The 20225-nt window shown below is 39.6% G+C and overlaps 2 protein-coding genes across 4 annotated transcripts in view; both read right to left on the reverse strand.

Moving 5' to 3' along the window:
• Positions 1-959, reverse strand: part of SLC30A9 (solute carrier family 30 member 9) — a 35071-nt gene extending 34112 nt beyond the window's left edge. Inside the window, exon 1 of one of the 2 annotated variants that reach the window (XR_008534345.2) lies at positions 719-946. Coding sequence is in view for 1 of the 2 variants with exons in the window: in XM_054633788.2 (XP_054489763.1) it covers positions 719-815 (97 nt within the window). In the remaining variant the exon portion in view is untranslated. Of the gene's footprint in view, positions 1-718 lie in introns of both variants that reach the window. The other variant, XM_054633788.2, reaches the window with a different exon arrangement.
• A 6005-nt stretch (positions 960-6964) lies between these two features.
• On the reverse strand, positions 6965-19638 carry TMEM33 (transmembrane protein 33). Of its 2 annotated transcripts, none has more exons than XM_054633486.2 (8): positions 19502-19638; positions 19346-19410; positions 17925-18019; positions 17288-17475; positions 16260-16327; positions 15402-15535; positions 13383-13466; positions 6965-12006 (listed from the first exon to the last, which is right to left on the reverse strand). In XM_054633486.2, exons 2-8 carry the CDS (start codon positions 19400-19402, stop codon positions 11877-11879), a joined length of 756 nt encoding a protein of 251 aa, XP_054489461.1. In that variant the 5' UTR covers positions 19403-19410; positions 19502-19638; the 3' UTR covers positions 6965-11876. The 2 variants fall into 2 exon arrangements, with proteins under 2 accessions (XP_054489461.1, XP_054489463.1); XM_054633488.2 differs by having other exon boundaries at positions 19516-19602.
• Positions 19639-20225: the final 587 nt, after the last annotated feature.

The raw sequence follows: 20225 nt of genomic DNA on the forward strand, positions 1-20225 counted from the left end.
GACCTAAACCTTACTGAAGGAAAATTTTCCCAAAAAAAGGACAGCTCTGACAGTTGTCACAATGTGACAAAAGCCCTTAATACTGAACTCGTCGCAGTTCACTGAACTCACTGATTACGAATTTTTAAAACCCTACAATAAATACGTGGCACAGGATTAGCATTGTTGTTTCCTCTGCTTTGGTGATGCTGGAGCAGTTAAAAAGGGGAAACTTAATCCGCATATTTAGGGGGCATTTTTTTACTAATTCATGCACACACAAGAAACAGCTAAAGAAAAAGAACATTTGCTGCTATTTAACCGTGACTACGCAAAAAGGGGAAAAACTGCTCGGAATTCAAATTCCATGAGATGTGTGGCCTCCCCGTACCAACACAAGCCCTGTAAGCCCGTGCTATAATTTATGTAATTCCTGCAAACTTCGGCCCGGCACGGGCATGACGCGCCCGCTGTACGTCAGACGGGCTGGCACAGCCCGGCCGCGGACAGCCCGGCCCCGCACCGCGCTCGCAAAACGCCTGCACGTTTTCCTTCTTTTTACAGCCGACCCTCAGGAAGCGGCCGGGAGCAGTGCTACCGCCTCGGGAGGGACCCCGGCCGCCACCTCCGCCTGCGAGCGCCGGCACTCGCTGCGCCCCAGGCGAAGGCGGAGCTCCGTCGCAGCTCCCGACGAGCCCCGGCCGGCGCGGCGCAGCGGCCCGGGCCCCGCAGGACTCACCGTGGCAGGCGCGGGGCCGCGGCGCCGCCTGGCACCGCAGGTACAGGCGGTAGAGGCCGCGGCAGCCCCGCCGCTGGGCGGCCAGGGCCGGCATCATGGCGGCGGCCGCTCGGCAGCGGCCGGCAGGCGAGCGATTCACATCGGCGGAGGCCGGCGCGGCTGCGGCGGAGCCCCGCTGGCCCCGGGCGGCGGCGGTGGCCGGAGGCCGGCGGTGGGCGGCGCCGCGGCACCCGGATGTGCGGGGGCACCGCGGGGCCGCCGCTGACTCACCCGCCCCGCCCGCCGCGCCTGCGCCTGGCCCGGGGAGCGGGGCCGCGTCTGCCGGGCCGGGCCTGGGAAGGGGCTCGGCCCCGGCTGCAGCACCTCAGGAGCAGCCCCTGCTCTGTTACCGTGCCTGGTGGAGGGTAATACATACGGCTACGAGTAACAAACGCACGGGCCTTTAATTTCTTAGCAAAGGTGAAACACACATCAGAGAATTTTTTAATAGGGTCACACTATTAAAATAATTAGGTTGAGAGGACCTCCGAGATCATTGAGTTCAACCTACGACCGAACACCACCTTGTCGACTAGACCATGTCAATAAGAGCCACAGCCAGTCTTTTCTCGAACGTCTCCAGGACGGTGGCTGCACCACCTCCCTGGACAGCCCATTCCAATGTTTAATGACCTTTCTATAAAGAAATTCTTCCTGATGTCCAATCTAAGTTTTCCCTGGCCCAGCTTCAGACTGTCTTCTCATCCTGTCACTTGCTATCTGAAAGAAGAGCCTGACTCCTACCTGGCTACAACCTCCTTTCAGACAGTTGTAGAGAATGGTAAGGTTTCCCCTGAGCCTCTTTTTCTCCAGGATAAATACCCCCAGCCCCCTCAAAAACTCCCCACAAGACTTGTGGTCCAGACTCTTCACCAGCGTCACTGCCTTTCCCTGGACATGAACATTAAAGCATGTACACTAAATATGTTTGCATGATTTCTAGATGAAAATGTGGTCCCCTAGCCTAAGCCATCCCCTAAAATGCACTTCCCAGATTAGTGCTGATAAAATGAGGTTTAAAATGATGTCTTCCTCCAGGGAGAGTGCCATGTGGCTGATCCTGTACTGCAGGGTTGTAAGGGCTGCTGTGCCCAGCTGTGACACCTCCTGCCCTGCTGACCTACAGCCTGGCTCAGGACCATGCCTGTAATCAGCCCCACTGCCACTGTATTACACTCTTTTTTATAAAAGGGTTTTTTTCCAGTATAGCTTTGATATTGGTTTACATGACTGAGAAAATGTCTCAGGCTTCCTTGTCTTCATTTGCACACTGGGAGGAACATGGGAGCTCACCAGAAGTTAGGTTGACAGGGAATTTGGATAATGAATGTACCTGATAATCCACAAAGCATTTGATCACTGAGGAGGGCTATTACGGTGCCTGTCTTTAACATACACAATTAGATTTTAAAACAAAGTTTGTTGGCACATCTTTACTGGCTGCCTAGTGAGCAGCATTGCCAAAACAAGTTTTCCTAGAAGCCCAGGGGAGGCAGATTGAGGTAGAACATACTTCCACAGAATAATTAACACTCATCTTCCCAGAAGTACAATTGCAGCCATACCAAATGAATCAGAAGTGTTGCAACAGATGCTGTGTCATTAAATACCAGATGTACAGCACTGGAGTTAAATACTAAATTGACTGCAAGTTGTAAAGTAGCACAGGTGAGGTCAATGTTGGAGTCTAACATGCAGCTGATATATTTCCTGGCTGCTTGTTATTTTGGCAAGAGCCTAACAGTTAAACAAGAAAAAGGAGGTTAAGGGTCCCTATTTTTTCCCCCACATAAAGATGTTTGAAAGCATAGAGAAATTCTTAAACATATGTACCTGAAGAGGCACACTGCTATACTCCAGAAGAGATGCTAAGTTTAGGTTTATTGTTTCCTCTCTAAAACCAAATGGAACCACTAACTATTTCATACTCTTTTATCCATCTGAATAACTGAATTTGTGTCTGGTGTTGGCACTGTAAGTATGAAACAGGAAGGAAAAGAATAAAACTGGAATATCATAGACAGATTAATAGATACTAAGTGTGGTGGTCAACCAGGATTTACACAATCAGCTGCTGTGCCACTGAAAACTAATGGAGACAAACAGCAAATAAAAGAGCATCAATAACAGCCTACTCTGCATGGGACAGCCAAGTACATAAAGCAATTGCTAATGAAGTACCAAGACTCCTGGCATGCAGCTGCAGCATCCTAAGAAAAAATATCAACCATATTTATGAGCATCTCAACCATTAGTTATCAATCACTAGCAATGAACAGAGAAACATCCTAAATTGCACGGTATTTCAGGACACCCAAACTGGCTACTTTAAGCCTGTATTTCATAAAATCAAGTTAGTAAAAAAAAAAAGTATCATTTACATTCAAATTGCTAAATGCTAAACTGATAAAAAATATTATTTCTATATACCATGCTAGTATATGGGCTTTTGTGCCACCTGAACCTCTGTCTAGGGGACAGTTGTGTGAAGATCTTCGTATCTTGCTCATAAGAGGGGGAGATTTGCTACCATATCAGTCATTTCCTCAGGCCTCCTTTTGCAAAAACTCTAGAACCCTTTTTTATACAGCATATTACCTTGCCTACAAAAAATTATAGGGTTAAGTTGCCTTACCAGGTCTTCAGGAAGAACAGGGACTATGGTTGCAACCTTTTAAGATTTAGAACCTGTTTTATGGAGACACTAGAAAAGTTTACATAGAACTGGTTGCAGACCAGGAAAGACAGGTGACTGGATTGAAATATAGGTCTTTGAAATCTTTTTTCCTCATCCCTGTTTATCTAAAATAACTCAGTAACTGACTGTACTACTCTAGCTACAATAGTCCATCATGGTTCTCCAGTATTATTATCTAGCAAGAAATATGTGATATGTAAAGCCTAATAAGAAATGAAGGATTTTTCATGTTCCTTGTATGAAAAATTAAGTAATATAAAGCAAATTTGAATATTTTTTAATCTGAAATTCATTAACAATTTCAAGTTCATACAGTGGAGAGAGATTTGCGATGTTCCCAGATCCACTGGAAGAGCTGATGATAGTGACTTAATATAGTTTAAATTACCCTTCAGGACTCCCATCATATCCTGCCTTGTGAGTCTCTCATACAGCATAGCAAGGGGAAAAAAGGAAAAGGGAAAGATTTTTGATTTTTGAACCTTTTATGATCCTACACATATACAGGTAACACAACGCAGATACATACCAATAGTAGAAAAAAAGTGTGAATACATAATATACATAATGTCCAGTGATCCCAAACAGCCTTCAAGTTTTTCAGGGAAACCATTTAAATTCACAGAAAATGAGACAATATTTTGTGACAGGCAGGTGCACGAGGGGAATGACTCTTCTGAAGCAGGGAATGGTGCATCTTCAGAAGCTTGCATAACACCACTGAGTCATGCAGCTCTGTAGAGCTATTTCATGGTCATTAGGTCAAAGATCTACATAAACCAAAAGTAAACATTTTCATTTCCAGCACATGGATAAGTGTTTCCAGTTATTCACATGCAGTTCATTCACCTTAACATCAGCAGTCTGCAGTTTCTTAAACTGGGAGCAGGAGTCCTCAACAAGACAGTTCAACCCCCCAGCAGCAGCTAGTAACTGCCAAAGGACAGTAAATCGTGAAGAGGCATTATTCTCCTGAGAAATTTAAACTGAAAATTACTTTCCTGTTGCCAATAGACTCAGGAGGAGCACATTACATTACTAAAATTTTTAGCTTCATAGTTGCAAATCAGCCACTAGAGGTCAGTGGTTTGGAATAAAATTAGCACATGGAGGAAGAATTCAATTCAATTTCAAATAGACAAATCATACAATCAAATAAAATTTCCAGCCTCTGAGTAAGGAAAAAGAACTCTTAAGGTTAGCAGCACTTACCTTCATCCAACAGCAAGAAAACTAGCTTAAAATTCTTTAAAACAATACTAGGTACATAATACATAAAATACTGAAACAACTACTCATTCTTTACAGTAATATATAGACATGCATAAGAACACAGGACTGGAGGAAGCTTCTATAATCAGCTCCAGTCTCTTGCTCCTTGTCCTATAATTTCTTGCATGAACCAGCCAAGGACCAGCTTAAAAGCAGCTTGATTCTTTTGCTCGTAAGGAACAAAAAAAGAATTACAAGAATGTGAAATAACCTCAATTACTAGTTTCCAAGTGCATAAAGGCAGTATATTAGAAATACCTGTGCAGTGCAACAATCTTCTTTAACAACTATTTCCCTTACAAATGTAAGGGAGAGAAGGATGCCAGAGGATGGGAAGAGGCTGTTTCATCATGAAGTGTGAAGCGTATTACCATTTCCAAAAAGGGGGAAAAAACCCCAAAGTACTACATTTTATTTAGTCATTTATCTACTGCTGTAAGTATATATACACATTATCCATTCACAGTACATACATATTAATACAGCTGAACATCTTACCTCTGCCCCAGAGTAATGTTAAAAAATTTGAGATAATTAGAAATGTGAATAGAGCCATTGGATGCTCAAACGCATGCTGAACTTGATGCTTGTTGCTGTACCTGTAGTTTTCTAAGGCTTCAATGTTTCTCTGTATTATACAGTTACACAGCTGAAAATGCCATTAGACATATGAAAATTCAGAAAGTCAACATCAGATTTCCATCTACTATTACAAAAAACTTTTCATCCATGGCTTTGATTTAAACTTTATCACTGAAAGGATTCACAATTATTTTTGCTGTGCTTTAGTCAGAACATAACTGAAGTTGTTACAGCATAAAGTATGTTGAAAGGGATCATAGTATGAAGACATCGGTTTGGTCAGATTTTCTAGATTTAAAAAAAATACATCCCAAAATATTAAAATACTAAGTTACATTGTGTCATAACTTAAAACTAAGTTATATCGTGTTCTATGCAAACATACATCAGGACAAAACTCATGAGTTGCACATACAAGGTCTTCCCCCAGACTGCCAAGAAAAATATAGCAAAGCAACATGGAAAGAGAAAAGCCAAAAAAAAAAAAAAAAAAAAAAAAAGGGCCAAGAAGCCCAGATTATTTCTTTCTTTACTTTTTCTCTGCAGAACTTTCAAACAAAATAAGAGAAGCACACACAATTCCACTGCAGCTGTTTTCCATTTTAAGTAAATCAAGATTAGACTGTCCGCTCCTGTACAGTGTGGCTATTTCAACAGTATTTTAATGGAGAATAAATTATACATAATTTACTTGAAAATTTAAGTACTATCCAGAGGATACTGATGGCATGAAACCATGAATGGTGAAACAGGGTTTGTGAAAGCAACAGAGCATCCAGCAGGATTTCCAGACATCTTTATATTAGAGAACTGGTGTGACTCTTGGAGTGTCCTGCATAGGGCCAGGAGCTGGACTTGCTCATTGGTCCTGATTGGTCCCTTCCAATTCAGTACATTCTATGATTCTGTGATTTTCTGTGTTCTCATTATTTTTCTCCCCATTCTTCTACTATTCTTTTTCTATTGCATTTCTACTTTCATGAAAACTATAGTTGATACTGCTTTAAATCCTACAGATAATCTAGTCCTGCATCTTTTACAATTTCTGATTTTCAGCTTCATTTTCCTGTGAAATATCTGAACTGATGCATCATCTTCATCTGACATACTTTTAACACCGGCAAAGTAACATGAGTGAATATTCATAGGGACACACATAACAAATGAAAATACCATGATCTGCACTTGTTCAGGGAAAGCAGTTTCCTCAAGCCAAAACACAGGTATACAAATTTCTCTGCTAACACCTGCACTGAAAATATGGCAGTAGACTGGGCACATAGGTAGATTTTTTTTCCCACAGGACTTGGTATTATCTATGCCAGATATAAAGCAGAATAGCTCCAAGAATTAAAGGCAAGGATCAGCTCTTTTTTTTTTTGTTTGTTTTGGTATACACCTTAATCTTCCTGTTTCTCTAGAAATAGCAAATGAGGTGCTGCAGTAGCTCACTACATTCTGCACTATTCTAAACCCATACACAAAAAAACAACACCCAACATGCACCTGGAACACTTAACACAAAGCTGTTGGTCAGTAACTCAAACTCACTCAGAGATTTGAACTTAAGTGCTGTTTTGCAACACACACTGGTAATATTTAAAATCCAGAAGCAATACACAGTTTGATTTCAAGAACATCAACAAAACAATAGGTATCAATACAGAAAACTATTTAATTTGTTTCAAAATAAATATTTGACATACAAAGCACATACAGTGAAAAAGGGTCACAATAAATTACAAATGGAACTACTTGCTCATTCACTGAGAGAAGCCCTTGGTATTTCCAATTTCATACCATCAAATTTATCATTCTTGCTGATTTAAGCACAGCACTGAACAAATATGGATCCCAGTGCTTTCTTTCACAGGTACTGGTATGGACAATTTACTGCAGTGATCCAATTTGAAAATCAGTAGGGACCAGTAAATCGCTGCATGAAAGAAAGAGCGAATGAGGTGCTTTTTCCTTAGTGTCAGCAGCCTGCGATTATTATGTTTATTAGATTTTCTTGAAAGGGCTTCACATTTTCTCAAATATGCAGGAGAACTATATTTCCCCTCTGAGCCCTTACATTAGCATTTTGTGCCTCAGTCCTTGAATACAAGTAAAAGATGAATTTTTCAATTAATTTTAAAAGTTTATACCATCTGGATGGCACAGAACTAAGTGATGAAACTCCGTTACCTCCACAACATCTGCCATTATCACAGAGCTAGCTTCTGCAGAGAAGTTAAAAAGTAATGCTGAGATTTTATGAAAAAGATTTTTGAATCCACATTCAAGATTAAATTCTATTACACTATCCATACTCATATCTTTCCAACTTGGAATAAAGAATTGCTTAAGGTTCTGTCCTTAAAAGGTGATTTAAAACAGCAAGGCCTGACTGTTCCTGTGACTTTAAGAAAATTATAGCACTACAGAAGCTACAATACAAAGATACACTAACCAATTTCAGTGTATATATAGTTTAATCACAAATAGGTGTATGACAGTAATTAAAAATTATAGACAATTAAAACAGATTAGCATACCCTACTACCATCTAGCACATTAAGGGTTCGGGATCTTACTTTGCTGCTAATGCTAATTTTTTGTCAGAGATGATGATACAAGGGCCATACCTAGCACTGCACGTGAAAATCAATTTTGACTTTAAAAGAACGTATTGTTCTAGCACACTATCTTCTTTCCCCTTAATCTGAGCACTGTAAAGTACAGCACTTTTTATCTGAGCAAGGTAAGGTACAGTACTTTTTAAAGTATTTAAGACCACAGTTACAATAGTTTTAGGAGAAGGACTAACAAGTTTTATGTAGAGCAGGAACAAATCAGTTTCATCTGAGCACCTCTCCAACTCTTTTCTATTTCCTGCTCTGCCAAAACTCTTACATCAAATGCTCTTTCCTTCCATGTCTCCATTCCTGTCTTTAAAATGGGTAAGAATCTCCTTAATAAACACAGCATCTGTACAGCAAATGTTACAATACAGGTGCTTAATGGTAAAAGGGTCTAACACAGACTGTAAAAAATAATTGGCTTTGTTATTTGTTTGGACAGTACAATCACATACATAGTTAGCAGCTCCAAAACTGTTGGAAGAAATAATGGCTCATAATTATAATAATTTTTATTTAAATCCTTAGAACATTCACAGATATTGCTCCACTTAAACACCCATCAAAGAAAGGAGCAAAACATAAAACTGGCAGCACAGAAATGACAATATATGTATAAAATCAAATAAAAGGCAATAAAGGAGAGGATGGATGTATTGGTGAATTACTTTGTGTGTAAGAATTCCTAGCTGGCATTAGCTGCTCCAACAGACCCAATGGCTCCTGATACTATATCTACAGATGAAAACTGACAAGTGTTAAGCTGGAGCATCACTTCTACAGAAAGCTTGTACAGAGCAAGGGGTTGCTCTACCCACAGAATCTGTGCAATGCTGTTAATATATGAAAGCTAAGACGACAAAAAGCAATGAGCAGTATGATTTATGCCAGTGGAAACAGTTATCACATTAGGTAGGAAACCTTTCAGTAATACAAAAACTCTTCTGCTTCATTTTGGGATTGGCAGGCACTTTATGGTCAGTTGCAAAATTTGTCTACAATCACAGACTTCTGTCACAGCCTCTGCATCACAGCTAGCTGTTGACAGCATTAGCAGCATGAACATACAGCTCTCTTCACCAAAAAAAAACCCTCAAGCTATCAGGATACTACCAGCATTTTACATTCAATTTAATCATTAGAATAGAAACAGTCACAAACTGTGGTGAGGAAGCAGGGTCAAGGATAGAATGCTTTTGCCAGCACTGAGGAAACTCGATGTTATCACTTAGGCAGCTGAAAGGCTACAGTAAAAATCAAAGTTGATGCAGAGCACAGTTGCCCTGTTTATTTGGCTTAAACATTATTCTTACAACACTGTTCCATGTTTTCTCGGCACATCAGAGAAGTAAGTTTTACCAGGCCACAAGCTGCTCATTTGTCAGGCTAAGAATATGCTACTAAGAAAGCTAAGAGTATGCTACTAGCATAACCAAATCAAATCCCTTTTATGGAATTTCCTCCTCTTGGTCCATTTTCAAGACTTAACAGAAAGAGATAAATTCAGTATTCACATCTAAGTTCTACTTCACAGGACTGTCTTCCAACTCTTTACTCACAGCATTGTCATTCACTTACTCCTTTTAATCCTTCTCCTGCATTCCTTGAGTTGGATCTCTATTTAGCATCCTTCAGTTACAGCTGCATTACATTGGATCCAGTTTAGACTCCTCTCTAATTTAGTACCATCATACAATTAGGGAACAGTAGAATGCACCCATAACAGCAGTCAGACCACAAAAATTTGCTCAGAAGTAACATGTTATTTTGCTTACTGTAATTACAGATTTATTTGCTTTCCACTCCCAGGATGGGGGATCAACTTAGATGACCAAATTCATTTTTACATCGCAGTGGTGCCAACAGCTGAAGAGAATCTGATGTCACCATTCAGAAAACACATCATGCAACATGACAGAGGGTCTAGAATCATGCTGAGAAACTGAAACAGTAGTAAGTAGGTCTGGATTTTTCTCTGAGATACCATTGTTGCAGTGCTTATTCTTGGGTTAGATTTTGAAGAAAAAGTCATAAATTTTTGCACTTTAGAAGGCAAAAATTCCCTATAAAATAATTTAGAAATGCATAAGACATTATATCCCAATTCAGAAGCAGCAGTGGGAATATAAGAACATGCACACATACACACAGGACAGCATTCTGCTCAACTTCCAGGTTCAAGCATCAGTAAGTTGTGTTAAAGAGAGAAAATGAGCCTGAAGAGCCTAGCGAGTTACATTTAACACTCCTTTTATTGCAGTAGAAATTTTAGTTTTTATCAAATCCTCAAATTACAGGATATACACATAATCAATCTCATTGCAAGTCTTTAGCAGCTGTAGAGCATTAACTGCATGCAGTTGCTTCTGCAGTGTGCAAGTATTCTATAAATAGCTAATCACGTTCAGAGAGCAAGACAAGTAGTCAAAGAATATCATATTCAATTACCAACTGGTTCATCAGTACCAAGAGGTTGAGCAAAAAAAAAATGAAATAAGTTCATAAATACATAGCTCTGATCTAAAAACTAATACAACTGGAAAGTCGGAATGATATCCATATCACAAACAAGATAACTCAATAGTTACAGGAAAATACTTTGCTTCAAGATTGTTTTTGAAACTGTTTTCTCATAAAGTTTCTCTGACTGTGGAAGAATATTTGAGTGCTACAGAATTTTACAAAAGGCCAATGAAAGCTCTTTAACTTTATGCAATTAGAATACTAACACTAACTACAGAAAATTTGGCAAATATTTTGCCTTGAATTTCTGGAAAGAAGTTGTGTTCACGCAGTATTATTTTTCCATGACCTACCCTTCAGCTGCTGGGTGAATGCATAACCAGTGTAATTAATTTATGCACTTAATTTAATATTCACTTCTGTAGTCATGGCACTGGCTTCAGATCAGTCATCAGATGGATTTATGCCAAGAAATCCTACACCCATTTGTTTCAGAAGCTGCCTAAAGAGGTGCAATTCTTTACGAAAATCTCTCATCACAATGAGGGTCTCAGAAACTGGAATAACAATTTATACAGAGCTACCTACAGATTAATTTTCTAAAAAGCTAACATGCTTGAATTACTGCAGTCTCACATTTGTGTGGACACGAGATCAAATCTGCAATGACTCTGCAAAAGTTACTTCATTAACATTGATTAGTTCATTTGAGACATGGTTAAAAGTTTAAGCATTGCATCTTAGTCTTAAAATCCTACAGGTCAGCAGTTTGGCTTGGTAAAACAACTTGTTATGACAAGAAAACTGCACAGTTTCCTGTGATCAGTCTTGGTATTTCTTCCAACAGCGTAACGTAAGATTATGTTACAAGGTAGAAACATGGGAGAGTTCTTTTAAAGTATTATTAATAAAAATAGCCTCTCCTTCAGAAAGGAGTGTTATCTCTGTCAGCTTGATAGATTTTAATCCCTTGTGTTAACTTCAAAGTGAGCCATATTTCCACACTGAGTATAGCAAATTGGACAAAATAGTTCTACAGATACATTTAGTAAGCAGAAGAATACTGTCCAAAGTGTACTGCATAGGTATATGGATCAACTGCTATCCACTGGAGACATCCTAAAGTAGCTATAGTTCCAACTAACATAAACCTAGAGAGTACAGATCTCTTATAATAATTTTCAATCAATCTCAAACAATCCTTGATTTAAAAAAACAAAACAAAACAACAAACTCATATGATAGGGCATCTTTAGGTAGGATGCAGCTACTTTTTTTCACCAATTAACAATACAGCACGGTTAATTTAAGTTTCTATTATTTGTTTTTGATATGCTAAATTTCATATTATCTCCAAGAAAAGCATTTATGTATTTTTATACAGCCTGGAGTGAAATCAGTGTAAAACCAGGAATTTCCAATCATCAGCAGAAGTGCCAGCTGCTCATAATGTTCACAAAACACGAGTGCCTGAATTTGGCTATGCAACAGTTGGTGCCAATCTGCTTATAAAGGAAATGCCACTGAGGCATAGTCTTCTTACAAAAACAGGGCACGAGGGCTTCGTTATTAAGTGTTCAACAACAATCCTGAGCTCAGTGAAGAGAGTCCTGAAAAATCAGATTTAAAGATAAAAATCAGTTTTAAAATCCTACAGCATTTATCAGAAGTATTATCCACATATATCTTTTTCATTAACTTCTTTTCTCAATATGACACTCACATACACATTTTAAGTTAAATTCTTTAGACCAACTCAGTACTGCTTCCAAGAGCTTCAGAATTCTTGACTTTTAAACATTAACATTTCAACTAACTCTATCCCCAGCTGGAAGTTACTGAGCTAGAGTCAGCAGAAAAATTCCAGCTTCAAGCAAAAAAACAAAAGAAAAAAAAAAGAAAGACTATAAAGGCTACACAAGCACTATTAAAAAAAGGAATAATGCTTTATCACAAATAGTGTAAGGAGCTGGGAGGCTTTTGTGCTTGCGCTACTTCTTGGCAATATGCAAGAACCCTGCACTGCAGAAGCAACTATTAGAAGACAGATATGAGAAATAAAACTCTCGTCACCAATTTCCCTTAAAACTACAAAAATGCCAGCAGAACATTTTGGATAAACTAGTTCTACTGAATGTCAATTTTAGTATTGTACAGCTTAAATTATTTTTAGATACCAAAGTAGTAAAGCAACTTCATAGATGTTGTTGGTGTTGTTAAAAAAATACATGTAGTAGGATGGAACAATTGATTTCTTACAAAAATAGGGAATAGAAGAGAATTAAGCTTATGATTCTCACACCTGTCCTTGCATATCGTGGCAGCCAAAGCCACTTTCTTGGCACTCTACCAAGCCATTTCCTGATCAAGTAGACTGGAAAGTCTGTTCACAAAATCTTATGCTATGCCATGCTCATAAGAAAATTTCTAAAAAGCACTCACCTGAGAAAACACTTATAGGAATATTTAGGATTTCAAAGTCTAAAGCAATAATATTGGCTTGACCAACTTTCAAAATCAGTAAGGTTCTATTTCAAATAGAATTGGCTTTATTTTGAATTTAACTAAAGAAGGTAATGAACATGTTTAAGATCATCCATAGAAACTTTTTTCTCTCATTATTACACAGGTTTTTAAGTGCCTATTCATATTTGGGCTTAGTCTCAGATATACCTAGAATCTAAAAATAAGGATATCTCTCTGATAAGAAAGACTTTCTATTCCTAAAGTGTAGTTTTAATTACACAAGCATGTTCTGAAAGCTCCCATTCAAGAATGGTGGTACTTTTCTGATCACTTACATTAAATAAATCTAACCTTTAACCAGCCAGGGTTTTATTTAGCATCCAGGTGTATTTCACATTCTACAACTGCCATTTGCAGATATAGTATTATGAGTTCTGCATTCATTTTAGAATGAGAAGTTTCTGAATGCCTAAGCACCATGCAGTTAAGCACAAACTTCCAAAATCAATTTAGCACTTACCGACAGTACGGATTTCGCCGAGAGGAGTAGCGTAATGTAAGAAACCTGTAGTAAATGAAGGGCTGCAGCAGACTCCCTTGTCCACTGAAAGAGAATAGTTCAGTAGAGCTTACTAGTGACAAACAAAAAACCAAAACAGAACACCAAACCCAGGAATTTTTATGAAAATTTTTTAAAGAAAAGCAAGTAAACTACTTGGGCTCCAAAACAAGTTAAGATTTGGGTCACATTGGATCAGAAAATCTAGATCTGACTAGCAAAAGTACATAACTATATACTTACAAATGCAGAAACATTATAGAATAAAACTGCTCAATGAAGCAGTAAAAGAAGTGCTGTTCTTGTATTGATTTTATATTTATGAAGTGTTTTTATATGCCTCATTTCTGGTGGTGTGCAAAGAATTACAGGAATGACGGTGGACACGTGTTCCATAGCAAGAAAACACTTGTTGCTAAGCCCAGAAACTGGCTGACATGAGCACTCCAGTTACAGTGACCCTGTTCAATCTAATTGCAGCACTTTGAATATCTGAACCATATTTCTAGCATCTTTTGCAAAACTTCTCAGAACACACTGCAGACAATTACAGATGTATAATGAGTCTATAATGCCAAGCTAATATCCAGTTGTTTCAGTTACAGTGAAATTAGGCTTTGGTATTTCACAAAACTGCTGTTTGACATGGCTGTGCTGTGAAATAGTGGAAACATAGCACACAAACCATACACAGTGAAGCTCAGAAATGCCCTAAGTTTTAGTGACTGAAGTCACTTTAAATAACACATTATTGAAAAATTCTGTTTGAATTTAAGCATGATGATAAGTAAGTTCCAGTAAGTAGAATTCCTTCAAGTACTAGCATCATCTTTAGCCAAAAGAAAAATATAAAGTGAAAGTGAACTACAGGAGGAAAGAAAGAGGAAATCTTGAAACTTATACAGTACTGACAAACAATTTAATATGCTACAACATTTAGAGAACAAAATCTCACAATAGCTGCATTTAGCAATTCAATTATTTTTAAGTTTGGCATACAACCTTTTACAAGGTTCAGTATCTACCAGATGACATATCAAGCAGCAATATTTCACATACAACATTCTCCACAGAGCGGGAAAAGGAAAAAAAAAAGCTGTACTAAGTTCAAAGCACTTGAAAGTTTCAGATAGTGGACAGAGTGCATCTGTCAGCTGGTAAGTGGTCTCAGATGGAATGCAGTCCTTGAGGGCTGAAGCACTGAAATGTTCAGCTGATATATCAAAAAGATAAAGACAAATTATGCATCCTATCCAAGAAGGTAAAGCCTCATTTCTACTGTTTATGAGACCACTCATGAGAAATGTTCCCACTATGCTATAACAAAGGCTGCATTCCCCTTCCAAATATTAAAAGGCAATGACCCAAACTTCTGTGACTGGCAGGTCATTATGCCTGTACAACTTCAGTAGGATTCCAACATGTTCGAGATCCCTAAAATGACTTCAACAGGCAACACAACAAGCTCAATCAAATGGAATAAAAAAACCCAGAAGGGCCAATGCTCAGAAGCAGCATAGGAGAGAATGCAACCTACTCCTGCTTGCACACTTTTTGCATAATGAAACTTTGCCATTTAAATTTCAGGAATCTAATTGTCAAAAATAAGAGTTCACTTTCAATGAAGCTGAAGATCTTAATATTCTACTAAACGAACCAAAATTGAACTTACTGAACAATGTACTGATAGAAATGTAGGCGAATTCAAGTGTCAAGCCTCAAAAACTCCCATGTAACACATCACCCACACTATGAAAGGGAAGGTTTTTTGGTGCTCAGTTACATCATAGTGAATGCTTTTTGATGTCAGGATGCACCAACTTAAGAAGCCTAAGAATCACTTACATTTTATTTGAAGTTCAAGCCTCTGTCAGCCAGAACCGTACAAATGGAGTATTATGAGCCACATAGAACTCATTTGCAAAAAGCAGTCTTGTGTAGCAAGTTTCTAATTATTGAAATATTTACCATTATTCTTACCTGAAGAGCATAAAAACTGTAGCTGGCATCAGGAAAATTTCATTGCAAGCAATGAATTTTAGAATATTCTGTTGATTAGCACTCAGTTTCTCTAAGAGGTTTCTCAAAAAGGGCAAACTATTTGAACTTCGTGCCTTTAAAAAAGAAAAAATTATTTACAGAAAACATAAAAGTTACATCTATCTCCATTAGTACAGAGAAAACAAAATGCAAACAATTGCTATTTACCACCCATTTCAACATTTTAAGACCTTATCAGTTTTGAGATTAATATCCTAAGGAAAACTACTGCAGGCTTGGAACTCCATAATTAATAGAGTTCAATTAAAAGCATCAGATGTTGCAATTCCCTCACCCACCAATTTTAGGTTCAACTGCACAGAGACAGCCACGAGCCTTGTTCAGTCCACTAGGAGGAAGTGCCCATGGTAGCAAGACAGCCCATAGGAACACCAAAGCCTGCAGTTATGTTAACATGCACAAGGCAGTGCATTGAGCAGCAAGTCCAACTGGCAAGTGTTTTGCTTGCTAGTCTCATCCTGCAGTTTGTTACTTTATTACTGAAATAGAACAATAAAATTCAGAGGCTATGGTTTAGCTTGAAAAAGACATGTCGTAAGTTTCAACTTAATTGTTCCACAGATTTTGTTTCCTTCAAAGAAAAGCATTTGAAGAAAAATAATTAGTGAGAAAAATAATTAGCTGAGATAAATAATTAGGTGGGATTCTATATTACAGTTTCACTCTAATTCCTCCAATGCAGCCAAAGAAAACCAAACCAGAGCAGCAACTCAAACCTGTTTATAAACCCCAAGAATACTAACTGTATTCATTGTAACACATACATATCATACTTACATCAAGAACCTTCTTTGTGTATGTGGCAGCATGAAGCAAAGAGAACAGCAGAACTGGAAAAATACTCACTGAAGCAAGCCATAAGGAAAATTACAGGCTGTGCAAGTGCTTCATTTCTCCATGATGTTACACCAGTGACAGCTTGATGGATCTTTGCAAAAGTTTGGCTGGAATGACCTATACTGGATGAAGATATGTCTAAGTCTATGACCTATATTTATAGCTCTTCCTTCTGCTTCTTACACTTTTTTGCTATGCACTTTTATTACCTTCAAAATATGGGTGTCTGCAAGTATGCAAAGGTATAACACACACCATTAGACAGCAGTGCACTTCTACTGAAATGTGTTCTCTCTGTACAGAAGGCACACCTGAGCTTACTACTGAAAACCTCTGAAACATATGTAGTCATATCTTTGGTTAAAAGATGCTACAAAATTAATTTCTTTACCAAAGAACGTGCAGTTGCCAGCCATTCTGATTTTACAGAGCAAGAATGTGGACATTACTCTGCCAGAAGGATTTTAAGAGTAGGACATTAAGCATATATCATGTGGCATTAAGAAATGTCAGCTCTGACATGTCACTTTGACAATCCACAGGAGCAAATTTTGCAGACTTTTATCAGTTTAATAACTTATCTGAGAAAGTTATTACTAAATAATTATCTCTCTACACGATGAATGTCTACTACAGTGAGAAGACATGTATAAACCCTGCACTGGCAATAAATGAAATACCATCTTCTCCAAATATCACTGGAGGCTGGTCATAAAATCCACTAACTTAAGCCTCAAAAAAAGAAAATCTAAGTAGACAGAGAATGCAGTGCTGTAATTATAGAGCTGATTAAACTGAATATGGATCAATCAACATAAGCCTCTCATATTTTACACAGAGTATGTTCTATAAATAGCAAACATATCGAAGTAGTTCAACTAGCTTTTCAAATCATGGCAAAGGTGATGAAAGAATCATGTTTTTAACATATTTAAAAACATTAGCAGGATGACACAAGAAAAGGATACTCGTAACAGGGTAGGAATTCACAAAGATAAGGGAGTACAACAGGTAATGGCAGCTGTCCTCCAGCAAAGCCTGAGCCAGAAAAGCCCTGCTCAGCTGGAAGTGTGGTAGCCTTTGGTGTAGTCGGAGGGCACTGGTAAGAGCGTTTGCCAGCAAGGCACGCTGGTAAAAGCTTGCTGCTTCGTGCAACCTGCAAATCATCAGAGGAGATGTTACCATGTGAACCAAGCTCAGAAGTCTTCTACCTTTGAGAATTGCATCACAACTGAACAATGCCTGAAGTATTTATTTATATTATTGTACATAAGCACTATTCCCAGAAAATAACTCAAAGGCTGTTTAACACTGACTTTACTGCAGGTGCCTAAGACAACTCAATATAATACTCCATTTACACACAAAAACATGCATTTACCACTACTTTACATTTTTTCAATATGTTTTCCAAACACATCTACAAGTGTTTTAAACCAATCTAAAATCTGTAAGCTATTCTGACAAAAAGCATCTAAGTAACCCAAATAACAGCAATTTACCTTACATGAAAAAACAATTCTGTGCAAAGAGAATCTAGTTGTTTGTAAATATTTACATTTATATTTCAGTATGTAATATTTATATTTTTATTAGAGTACATACCCTAGAAGAGGCAGGACAAATAAAGCTGAGCAGTAAACCGTGAACAAGCGGGAAATCCACATTGCTGTATCCAACTTGTTAGCCATCAGAAATTGCTACATTGGAAAAGAAAAAAAAAAAAGAGAAAAAAAAAGACCAGCCCCACCAGAAGTTGGTATTTTAATACTTGCATACAATGAACATTCTTCCCAACTCTATTAAATTTCAAATCTTTCTCCAACCTCAAATATAAGCAAATTATAGCTTGAAGCAGAAAGCTTTTTTTTTAGTTCTGTAATACTTGGCTCATATGATGTTACTAGCCAGATCAAAAATAGCTTAGCTTCCTCAAAACCAAGAGTTTCCTTTGTACATTACAATCAAATACAGTGGTAAGAACTTAAAAAAAAAATAGTTTTTCTATCCAAATATGCCTCGCTAAACAGTCAGCTTCACAAATGTTATCATGTAGGGTCTCTAGACCTGACTGACTTTTGCTTCAAGGTTTCTTTTAGAATTCAATGCACAAACCTAGGGCTAAATCTCCACAATTCTTCTAATTTAAGGGGGAAAAATACAGGGTCAGGTAAAGCTAGCACAACCACATTACAAGGAAAGTGGAATCGTTTTGGCTTACATATTCCTGACCTTGAAAAAGCAGAAAACTTTTCACAGTAATCCTGCACCTCTCTTCCCTAACCACTGCCCTCCTCAGTCTTGATATAGCCAAAGTGCCTTAAAGGCTCCAATGAAACACAGAATGCTTTTGGCTCTCTGTGCATTAGAGTACAAACAACAGCTTCCTTCCTTCTGATAGAGTTCATATTTTTTTCCATTTCTTTTGGACTAGTGTTTGAAGATTCCTCTTTTTCTCTATATTTCTAGTGCACCTCTACGGAAATGACCAGAAACCGACAAGCATCTTCATAATACGATTTCATATCTTACTTGCACAATATAACTACAGAAATGGCATGAAGCTGTGTCAAGGTTAGGTTCGATTATCAGGAAAAGGTTTTTCACCCACAGGGTGTTTGGGCACTGGAACTGGCTCTCCGGGGAAGTGGTCACAGCACCAAGCCTAACAGAGAACAAGCCTTTGGACAATGCTCTCAGGCACACAGTGTGACTTCTGGGGTGTCCTGTGCAGGGCCAACGAGCTGGACTCGATGATTCTTGTGGGTCCCTTTCAACTCAACATATTCTATGAATCTGTGAAATACAGATGCTAGCACACTGAATTACTTTCAATTCAGCCATTTTCTAGAGCGGCGCACACCAACAGCACGCTTTTGATCGGAAAGCGAAAGCTGCTCGCCCCTGCCCGCACCCGGGCGAGCGGTGCCCGCTGCCGTCCCCCCAGCAGGACCCCCCGCCCGCCGCCGGAGCAGCACCGCGGCCGGCCCGGGCCCCCAGGCCCGGCAGCTCCGGCAGCTCCTTACCACGGCCCCGCCGCCGGCCCCGCCTGGCATGGGCCCGTTCTGCGTGGAGTCCGCCATGGCCGCACCTGCGGGGAGAGAAGCGCCTCAGCTCGTGGGACACGGGCGACCGCAGCCGCCGCCTCCCGAGCTCCCGCTCCCGGCCCGGCCGCGACCCACCGCAAGCGCCGCACCGGGCACGGAACACGCTCCGGCAGATCCGTATTCCCGGATGCGGCCGGACGCCACTTCCCGCGGGCCGCGGGGCTGCCGGGCAATGTAGGCGGTGTCTGGGATGCTCCCGACGGCGCCTGGCGGCGTCACGGGCCGGCGCTGGGAAGCAGCGAGGGAATGGCCCGGCGGGCGCGGGGCTGCGATTGCGGGCCAGCCCGCCCGGCGGGACGCTGATCCCTGCTCCGCTGTGTACAGCAGCCCGGACATCAGTGCTTGGCTCCGTCTGTAGGGTCTGTTCAGGGGCATTTGTGTGTGGTGACAGCTACAGCAACAGTATTAATGCTCGCTGCGGCCCCAGCTTGGGGAGTGTTTGCTCACTGAGGGCTAGCTGGATTTCCAGGGCTCTGGATTTCCACAGCAGCCTGGCGAGGCTCAGTGCTGAGCATCAGCGAAATAAATGGGAATCGTAGCGTCACAGAACCCGTGTAGGGCGCTCCGCAGTTCCTGGTGCTGCGGTGGCCCGGTGGCGTCAAACAAAAATGGTGCAAGGTTGTGCCCCTGTGTTTTAGTGTCATTGCTTCCCTATAACGTAAAAAGACGGGAGAAAAAACACAAACACGCACCTCTTCAAAGCCACGTGGGCCTAAACACTGTCAGTGGTATTATGTTAAAAAGCAGGATTTTTGAAACAAGTTTCTGAAATCTTTGGTCAATAATCACCAAATCATAA

Source organism: Agelaius phoeniceus, chromosome 4 (genome assembly GCF_051311805.1).
Source record: "Agelaius phoeniceus isolate bAgePho1 chromosome 4, bAgePho1.hap1, whole genome shotgun sequence".
In the NCBI taxonomy this organism is placed as follows: Eukaryota; Metazoa; Chordata; class Aves; order Passeriformes; family Icteridae; genus Agelaius; species Agelaius phoeniceus.

What these genes read in the sequence shown, in the direction of transcription:
- TMEM33 (XM_054633486.2), bottom strand. Translation starts at nt 19,402, where the DNA reads ATGGCGGACTCCACGCAGAACGGGCCCATGCCAGGCGGGGCCGGCGGC. An exon ending in TTTGTCCTGCCTCTTCTAGG is followed by an intron (nt 17,476 to 17,924) that starts GTATGTACTCTA and finishes GATGATTTGCAG; the next exon opens with GTTGCACGAAGCAGCAAGCT. An exon ending in GAATTCCTACCCTGTTACGA is followed by an intron (nt 16,328 to 17,287) that starts GTATCCTTTTCT and finishes GGCTTGCTTCAG; the next exon opens with TGAGTATTTTTCCAGTTCTG.